We start from the raw sequence: 10,178 nt of genomic DNA, 5'->3' as shown, positions 1-10,178 counted from the left end.
GTTTGTCACACATCTCAGTGCACTGTGATACGCAGCATCTAACTTGACCAGGCAATGGGCAGGTGCATTCATATAGACCAGATCCCCAGAGTCCAGCACAGGTCAAAAGGTCACATTGACTAGCCTTCTCCTGGCCTCAAGCGAGAAACAGGACTTGTTCCTGTAGAAGAACCCTAGCCTAACCCTCAGTTTGTTTAGCAGGTTATTGACATGAAGTTTAAAAGAGAGACAATCATCAAGCCAGATACCAAGGTATTTGTAACAGGCAACAACTTCAAGTTGTGTTCCTTGCGTAGTTACAATATCTAAAACAGGCTCTGGTGTCTTTTTAGCTTTAGAAAAGAGCATTACCTTGGTTTTCTCCACATTTAAAAGAAGCTTTAATTCAGAGAGCTGAGTCTGAATAATGTTAAAAACAGCCTGTAATTTAACACCAGCCTCTTTAATGGAGGGACCTGCACAATACATCACAGTATCATCCGCATAAAAATGTAAAGTAGCTTAATCCACATTATCACCTACGCTGTTAATATATATGGAGAATAAAAGTGGTCCTAAAACAGAACCTTGTGGTACACCATTAGAAATGTTTAACCACTCAGAAGACAGACCATCAAAATGAACACATTGGGACCTTTCAGAGAGGTAGTTCACAAACCACCCACTGCAAGGCTGGATAGGCCAATACTGAGTAGCCTTTGCTTTAAAATGAGATGATCAACGGTGTCAAACGCTTTGGAAAGGTCAATAAACAGAGCTGCACAACTCTGCTTATTATCTAAAATACTAGTAATGTCATTTACCACTTTCATTGTGGCAGTGATGGTGCTGTGTTTCTTTCTGAATCCTGACTGATGTTTAGACAGGATATCATTTGTACATGTAAGGTCATTATTAAAAAGGTACAATCAATTTGTTTAGGGTTGACTAAAATAATGATAAACATTTCATTTGGATAATGTACTGACAGAATAAGAAACTCAATGATGCTCTACTCACCTGTTCCCTCACTTAAAAACAACCTTCTCCAAAAGCTATCAAGGAATATACCGAATACTTGTTTTAGAACTTTATTACATATTTTTATATAAATAGTTTGAATGATCCATAATTGACAGAAGCTTGTGTTTACACTGACCTGTCACTCATATATTAATGTCTTTGTAACTTCAGTAAACCACTACCTCACTCATTTCTTTCATTCATCACGGTTCAGTAAACTAAGTGATACATGAACCAGTTTAATCATTATAACAACGTAGGATTGCAACTCTTTGAAACTGTAGGTGGCTCTTAAAAGAGCCGTTGTGTTTGGGTGTGCTGGTCTCAGGTCAGTCTGCCCTCTCTCCGTGGATGCGGCGCGCCAGCTGGATGTCCTTGGGCATGATGGTGATCCTCTTTGCTTGGTTCATCTTACTGGGGGGCAGCTACATGGATGTCGGTGCAGTCCACAGTCATTGTGCAGTTGAAGGCAGAATGAATGTATTATTGACTCCGAATGAAGCACAACTTCATGTCATACAATACATTGACTTTATTTGTAATTGTGTAAAAACATATGAGCATTGATTAGCAAGCAGGACCTGCAGGAACAGAGCACAGGGATGGATGGAGCTGGGAAGAGAGAAGAATAAAGAAAACAGATCAACTTTATTATCAGATATTAAAAATTCAATTTCAAAACAAGTTGCCGCTCCTACAGTTTTCTAGTGTGTAAAGATGATTTCACATGACCTATGCACAATATCACACTCAATACATGTGTGTCTCTGGGGGGTGCATTGTGCCTTTGATGTATATAAATAATATACCATAACCAAATACTATTACGTACAGTGGAAATCAGGTTGCCAGAGCAGTCCAGTGTGCATGTTCCTCAGGGTCTCAGCAGTTACAGGTGAGGGAAAGGAAATAAAAGAGAAAAAGCTCAGTAACAACACTTTAAAGCAGTGACCCATCCAGCCCGCCAGACATTCTCATCCGGCCCGCACGACGGGGGTGACTGTGGTGTTAGTGCGTTCGCCCTCTCCTCATTTTCTTTTTTATACAAGGTCTCGTGAGTAATGTGCAGTACCGGAGTCCAACAGAGAGGCAGCAGCTGCGGGACAGTAGACTGCGTACTGCGTAGCCTTCCCTGCCTTGAAGAAGAAGTGTTCCTTCGTTGTGAAGAGACAGAGTCCAACAGAGAGGCAGGAGCTGTGGCAGCGGGACAGTAGCCTAGAAGTGATCCTTCGTTAGCGTGAAGAGTCTGCTGAACTTTATGCGCTCCGCAGTACCTGAGCGTGCTCCACTAGCACCCCCCCCGGTCAACATCTTCAAAATTCTGGGCTGTATAAAAATCGCTGGCCCGCGAAAGCGTCTATTGGATAAATGTTGGCCCAAATGTAGTTGGTGATCCCTGCTTTAAAGTAACAACATTTTGAATAATTATCTCTTTTAATAATTTTCTCTCAGTAATCACTCAACTACTGTCTTTCCAACAAACAGATTGACTCACTATCATCACAATGAAACGTCCAGAAGAATGTCATGCAAAGCTCCCTGCCTGCCTTCGACTCTCCCTGAACTGCCTGCTCTTTTAATGTTCAATGTTAACCATTTGTGCAGATAGCATTAAGTAGAAAAGATCGCCGATGCTAATGTGCCGTTAGCTTACCTCCCGCCCCCTTAGCACCTGGTGGAGGGGGTGATAGGCTACTCTTCAAATGTTTCACAAAATACTTACCATCATGACTACTCTTACTGTTTAACATGTTGGTTTACTTCATGTTGAGGCTAATACAAATGACGAGGCTAAGTAATGTGATGCTAACTAACGTGCTCGCTACTAGCTAGGTAGCTAACTTGACTATGTTCCATGCAAAACATGTGTATTACCTGATATGTTTGGTCCAACAACTCCTGGTCCTTTCATCAGACGGGAAGCGATAGAACGAGCAAGTGGTATGATCACTTTTGTGATTCCAACCTGGTACAAAGCACACAGGCATCTTGTAAAAGTTCATTTATTGGAGCAATCTCTGGAGGGAATAAATCAGTTATGAGATCTTCTTCTTCTTCTTTGCTTTAATTGCGAGTCGCAACCACTTACGCGACCCAGAATGGGATTTGGGATTTGTAGTCTTTCTAGTTGCGTATTTTACATAGTCTTATATCTCAACAGTTTTACGACAAACTGTGACTTTTTTTACATGGAAATGATTGTTTAAGATTGACAAACATCATATGTGTCATTCGTGGCACAATTCAAACGGGATCAAAAGATACGTTTTCTCTCTCCATTGAATTCAATGTATAATTTTTCGCTTCCGGGGTCCCATGGACCGGAAGTAGATGGGCGTGACTTCGCCTCTCTATAAAGAGGTGCAGTGACACGTCCTAAAACACGGAAGTAAGCTGCGCTCGGATTCCCTCGACACAAAAGCAATGGGACTTCCCCTTAGGATTTTGGAAAATAGCTCGAAATAAGGTCTGTGCAGGGGCGGTTCTAGACCAATTTGAGTGGGGGGCCACTGGGGGGTCAGTTATTTTCTGAGGGGGGCACAATAAATGCAGGACAAAAAAGAGAACTAGACCGTACGAAGTAATTGCGCATAAGAAAACAATGCAATACAGTTATTGGTATTTGTTTCAGTACACTTATTTATTTCAGACAGATCTTATACTGTTAGCTTCAGCATTACATTTATACATTTTTAAATCCACAGAAAAGGATTTAATGCAAAAGTTTACAAATCTTAAATGTTGACTTTAAATGAAATAAAATACATGGATATAGATATAAAACATAGATTTCAGATGTATTATTTCCCATAAGCACAGACACGTAGGCTATTTAACAAACATGAAGACTGAACACACCTGTTCTGCACGCGCACTAATCAGTTTAGTCTATTCCGTCACATTTCTAATAAACATAAAACAGTGATATCTGGAAAACACACAGATAGTGTCCTTCCCAAAACGTCCCATTACAGCCACATAATCCTGCGCTTTTTGTGATTTTTGGCAAACTGATCAACAAATAAGTCAAGATTCAAAGCCTTTGACCTCCTTGACTCAATACTAAGCACACCCAGATTGCTCAGTCTCTCATCAGTGATGGTGGATCTGAGAAAATGTTTGACCAGCTTCAATGTAGAAAAACTACGCTCACAGGAAGCAGAACTGACTGGGATTGCGACTGCTATTTTGCAGAGTCTGAAGAGCTCAAAAACACTTCTTTATAAGGCTCAATGAACTGAACAAGCTCCACTGTACCATCAGGTCTCTGCATCCCAGTCTTTATGTTCCCATCTAACATTCTGCTGAACTGATGTAGCTCATGCCCCAAGTCCTCAATATTTGCATCATACAACTGAGAAAATGAAAACAGAGTGGTCTCCTTCAGAAAGGCATCACTGTTGGGGTTAAGAGCTTGGATGCTATTCATCATGTCACAGTTTGTGTTTGAGAACCGTCTATTAAGCTAATTGAGCATCTGATCAATGACAGGTTAGAAAAAGGCTGTACGAAGCCCGTGTTTATCTTGTTCTGTCTCTCTCTGTCCAACAGCAGTCAGTATGAAGCTTTCAGCAGGTTTAGAGCTCAGTCGTTTTGCTGCTGGCTGTATTGCAGTATCACATTGCTCAGAAATGTTCAACACTTCATCCCACAAGTTATCAAAAAATGACTCCTGCCTGAAGTCATTCAATGTCTGAACTAAAGATCCAACTAAATCCACAGCCTTTGAAAGGCCAAGGGATGAAGACTGTAACACGTCAGAGAGAAATTATGTTTCTGCAAACACTTTACAGAGTGTTACAAGATGCACAATGAATTCTAGATCCAACTGTGCCAGCAGACCACGTGCCTCAATAGATCTCTCACCATTCCGTTCTTGGGCTATGTCTTGCAGTACTCGCTTGAGGGCCGGTAATCTATCCATTATGTTACGGAGAGATATAAATCTGCATGCCCATCTAGTGTCACTTAATCGCTGGAGTTCTCTTGGGGCACCTTCGTACATCTCTCTTTGGATATCTAGCCATTTGGGGTGGACATACGACCCAGATGTGAAGACGTATAGCTTTTCTAGTAAGGAGAAGAACTGCTCTGCTTCCGGGACAGCTTTGACTGTATCTACTAAAACTAGATTTAGACAGTGAGCATTGCAATGAACATAAAAAGCATATTTAGCTTGCTCTCTGATTCTAGCCTGGACCCCTGAGTGCTTACCGCTCATGACAGCAGCACCATCATATGCTTGGCCTACAAGGTTGTTTTTGTATTCCAGACCGTTACTTTCCAATATGTGAATTATTTTTTCAGTAAGCCCTGCTGCATCTCCTCTCTGCTGACTCAACATGGAGAAAACTCTCCTGGATAGCACCATTGAAGTAGTACCTGACTACAAGAGAAATCTGTTCTTTTTTTTAACATCTTTTGTTTCATCTGCCATGATGCTAAAGACTTCACTGTGTTTCACTTCCTCTGTTATTTCAGATCGAACCATGTCTGCACGACAACCCAGAACTTCCTTCTGAATGGTTTTGCTTGTGTACTTTGCATTATGAATGGAAGTCAACCTTTTATAACAGCTTTGTCATGGTTAGCAATTGTCTCTAGAATGGTGATGAAGTTCGCTTTATTATCTGAGCCTGCAGACTCATTGTGTCCTCTTTGAGCAATGTTTTGTGTCGCAGTAAGTAGCAGCACTTCGGCTATGGTTTTTATATATTCCCGATTTTCTTGAACCAGTTTCTTATGTTCTTTGTTAAGTACATTTGCCAATGTTGCATTGGATGCCACAGCTCTCTGGTAGGCTTTCCATGCAATCATTACGTGCGTGTGCCGCTCAGATTTTGGCATGGATTGCAAATCCCCCCTCTTTGTATGTTGCCTTCTTCCAGTTTTTGAAACCTGAAGGTGAATCAAATACAGTGTCTGTGCTATTCGGAGGGCTAACATGTCTGCAGGCGTAACAATGGGCAGAGTCTGACATTTTGGAGTACTCAAGCCAGGAGTGAATCACCAGTCAGCCTTGAAACTCCTTCTCCGGTCGCCCATCCAGGTCCTTGGAAACAATTTAGGGTGTGGTTGCATTGGTGGCTCCTCTTTGCACTTGCTGATATCTGTGGAGAAAGATAACGCGAATAAATATGTTTATTATTATTATTATAATTGAAACAGATCATTATAAATGCACATTTACCAGAGCAATGAACAACCACAAATTAGATATCTATATTAATAGATTTATGATACAAAGCTGCTTTCTCCCTGTTATATTTGGTTAAGCCAGACAACAGGCTTTGGGATAAGATAAGGGCTTGCCCGGACTCAATCAATCTCGGCTGCCAACAATAAATATAATAATATTAATAAATAAATATAAATAAGCTATGAAGAAACAGAAAAATAATTGTAATAATGTGCATATATATTTATATATGTATGTATTTATTACACTTTTTTTTTGTTTTATAATAAAAAAGAGGGAAAAAATAAGTATATCTATATTATGAAGTAAATCATGTATAAATACAACTCCATATGAATACATAACATGTAACTGACACTGTAATCCCCCTGCCCGCCACCCTTCATGTTATTGTCCTGTCCTATTTGTGATGTGTGTGAGCCATGTCCTCCGTATGTTTTTGTCTTTGAAAATGTTTAATAAAATATAAATGTTAAAAAAAATGAATTAGTATCACACACACTCATTTGATCTGTAACTAAGATTAAAGCAGGCACATTTGTTTTTCAAAATCTCAAACCTGATGTTCCAGTACTTGTGGATCTATCCTCTGTCTCACTCTCGATTTCATCCTCAGCCTCACTCTGTGACTCCCCATCTTTCTCTGCCTGCTCTGAACCTTCAATTTCCAGATCAGTCTCTCCTGAAAAGTCCTCCGGCTCTGTCTCTGTGGCAATCTGCACTTCCTGCTGTGTGTTACTGTCTGTCTCATCATTTTTTGTTTGCCCCCCCCCCCTAGAACCGCCCCTGGGTCTGTGGAAACGAACCTGTTAGATAAATGCACCTTTTGTTCAGCCGGATAATATCCACATTACTTCCAAAATGTAATACAGTACATATTACTTATTACTGTCTTTTTTAAGTAATACGTACATTACAATATTACTGTCTCTGAAATGTAATGACTTACACTACTTTTTTAGTTACTTTACCAAAATAACCGCAAAAGAATGGCTAGGTATTTTAAATGCTAAAATGTAGTTTAGTGCAGCTCATTATACATCCAGTGAAGGGCGATGTTGTGTAGCATAACAACTGTGTAGGCCCTTAAGACTACTAACAACTTGTATTACACGGCTTAGTCGAATATTCGATTCTGATTGTAAATTATTAACATGTGACACGTTTTTAATACAGTAGTACACGGTCATAGACTATAATGAAGGTTGCTAAGGAGGATCAAGAAAGAGACAGGAAAAGAGGTTAAAAGACGGAGCGCTGGCCGTCAGATAAATCACCAGAAGAAGGCAGACAGGAAGTGAACACTAAGGACACGGAATGGGCTCTGTAGTGTGTTTAGCATATGGCCGTGTAATAAGCGGGATAATGTGCAGCGAGGCGTCATTATGGGGAAAAGAACACCCTGAAGGGTAAACACCAGGCTTACTAATCTACCCGCACCATTTTTCTCTGGTGTCGGAATGTCTCGCAATGTTAGTGAATTCTTAAAAAACAAAACACCATTTAATTCCGGGTTAAAATGTGTTGTAGTGTTACTGAGAATTGTAACGGGTAGTATATTCAGGAGCTCCAACAAGCCGTTTAAGACAGAGAGTGAATACTATACAAAGGCTGTTTGAGAAACCATGTCATTTTGGAACATTGAACAATGTAAATGTATTCTAGTAGACCTCAACAATGGAGTTATGATCAGTAGAAATGGCCAAGTCCTGGGACCTTTAAACATTATGTATGATTCATTTTCAGAAAATAATTGTTTCAATATCTTACCTCATCGGATGCGGAAAGCCTATAATGATTGATGACAACTCCTAAAGTTCTATATTTATGAATAATAAAAAGCCTAATACTCTTTTTAATGTTTACTTTAGAAACGGACACAGATCACCGCGTCAGCGCCTTCTTCCGCTCTGAACGGCTCCCTGGAAAGGATGTGGATATCCACAAGCTGCAGGAAGAGTCAGGCCCTGCGCCCTCCTCCATGTTTTCGTGCGCAGGGGGGAGGAGGAGTTGGTGAGGTGGAGAAGGAGGGGTGAGGGGTGGGTGAGGGGTGGGGGAGCGTGCGCCCTCCGCAGACACAAGGCTCATCCGCTCGCCTCCCCATTGACGTCAGTCCGGTATCACATGCACGAGCAGGGACCAATCGGCGCGGCGCGACTGGAGAGTGCTGGCTCCTTTACACCAAGATAGGGGAAAGACTGAATAAAAGGAAATCGTGCCAGTGAGCCTGTAATGACCACAAACCTCCCGGATGAGCCCTGAGCCGCCGCCATTGGATATTTCCTCACGTTTCTCTTCATTCCCATGTGTTCCTCGCGGTGGATTATTGTGCTTGGCCCTGGGTCGGACGGAATGGATAAGGCCATGGCCCTAACATAGCCTATTGAATAGCTCGTCGGTGGTGGGGGGTGGAGGCGAGACGCGCACAGTGGAGACAATTTATGGGGCATTGTGCGGGAGGAAAATGGTGGATTATTTACACTGTATCATAAAAACCTTCCCCCGGCTGGAGATCCGGACATAGGACGCTGTCTGCGGCATTCTGCGCCTGTCTGCCGCGTACACAGACCCCAGGTCGGTAGGTAGGTACCCCCCTCCAGCTCGATCCCAGCGACCTTATCCATTTCTATTTGATATATACACGGAAGGATTCTTGTATCGTTTCGACGAGTTCACCCCTCCCCCCTGAGAGGAACATTTGGAAACAATAAACTGTTGGATTATTAAACTATGGATTTCAACAGCGGCGGCGGGGGGGGTGCTAACGATCTGCACAACAACCAGTTCTATCAGTGCGAGGAGAACAAGCCTCTGCTGGGGGAGATGTCGGAGGGGAACAACAACAGCAAGCCGAGCGCGGGGCTGGGCAAGAGGACCCTGCTCCACTGCAGCAGCAGCTGCATGCGCTACAAGCTGCTGCACGAGGGGGACATCCAGGTGTGCGTGGTCAAACACCCCCGCACCTTCCTCAGCAAGATCCTCACCTCCAAGTTCCTGCGGAGATGGGAGCCGCACCACCTCGCGCTCACAGACAGCAGCCTGTCATCCGCCACCGTGAGTTGCTCTTCGCCAACTGTGTGTGTGTGTGTGTGTGTGTGTGTGTGTGTGTGTGTGTGTGTGTGTGTGTGTGTGTGTGTGTGTGTGTGTGTGTGTGTGTGCGCGCGTGTGTGAGACTATATTATGCTGTGTTACACATTCCAAAGGAAATGTCGGTGTTTGTCTTTTCTTGTCTGGACGCAGCCTGGCACCGAGATTACGCACACTGTTGTTGACGCAGTTTAGCGGAAGGCAGCGGTGCGCCGCTGTGGCCTGACCCCCCCCCCCCAATCCCTGCACAACACATGTTCTCTTGCCTGTGACCAGTCGACACGTGTATGGAGGTTCCTGAAGTGTTAGCGTGTATGTGTGGGTGTTTTTGTATAGGCCATTGAGTAATCAAACAAACACAATCCAGTGTGTAGACCGTGGGGAAACCCATTAGCAGGGGGTCGAAGGGTCCTGTCCTGTGATATGAACCCGTTCCAGCTCCTGCTCCAGAACCACCTGTGGTCATGTGCTGCTTCCTGGCTGTCGGAGGGAGGGGGATGCTCTGATAAAGTTTCAATGATAAAAAAAGATAGATATGTTAACCAGTGGTTGAGTAATAATTACAATAGAGGATAGACTTTGTTGGCAATCCAAACTTCAGCAGAACCAAAACATCACAACAATGTATCATTATTTCTCTTAAACATAGGATGTACATTTTTTACTTTTCCGACTATATCTATGTTATTTTTGGTCGAGTTGAGTTTTTACATTATAACACATATTTCCAACAAATTGCACACCCAGGGAAAGTGTGGTCGATGCAGTTATCTTCACAAGTGTCCTCCATGGTGCCATTGATCCACGATGTCTGCCAGGAGCTGTCACACACTGGTCTGTATCAAGTTTCAGACAGCAGTTCTCTTGACGCATTTGAGATGTTTATTTA

The 10,178-nt window shown here is 42.6% G+C and overlaps 1 protein-coding gene and 1 long non-coding RNA gene across 2 annotated transcripts in view; one reads left to right on the top strand and one right to left on the bottom strand.

The window, feature by feature from the left end:
* Positions 1-1,112: 1,112 nt before the first annotated feature.
* Positions 1,113-3,038, bottom strand: LOC139433943 (uncharacterized). The gene is made up of 3 exons (XR_011643327.1): positions 2,878-3,038; positions 1,835-2,217; positions 1,113-1,614 (listed from the first exon to the last, which is right to left on the bottom strand). It is a non-coding gene; the product is annotated as an uncharacterized lncRNA (long non-coding RNA).
* A 5,249-nt stretch (positions 3,039-8,287) lies between these two features.
* Positions 8,288-10,178, top strand: part of cmip (c-Maf inducing protein) — a 72,207-nt gene continuing 70,316 nt past the window's right edge. The window contains exon 1 of the mRNA XM_071203363.1: positions 8,288-9,256. Coding sequence (XP_071059464.1) covers positions 8,933-9,256 — 324 coding nt within the window. The 5' untranslated portion in view covers positions 8,288-8,932. The remainder of the gene's footprint in view (positions 9,257-10,178) is intronic.

The sequence above is a fragment of the Pseudochaenichthys georgianus genome, chromosome 6 (genome assembly GCF_902827115.2).
Source record: "Pseudochaenichthys georgianus chromosome 6, fPseGeo1.2, whole genome shotgun sequence".
Classification (NCBI taxonomy): Eukaryota; Metazoa; Chordata; class Actinopteri; order Perciformes; family Channichthyidae; genus Pseudochaenichthys; species Pseudochaenichthys georgianus.
Note: the sequence above shows the minus strand (reverse complement) of the source record. Positions and strands in the feature narration are given on the sequence as shown.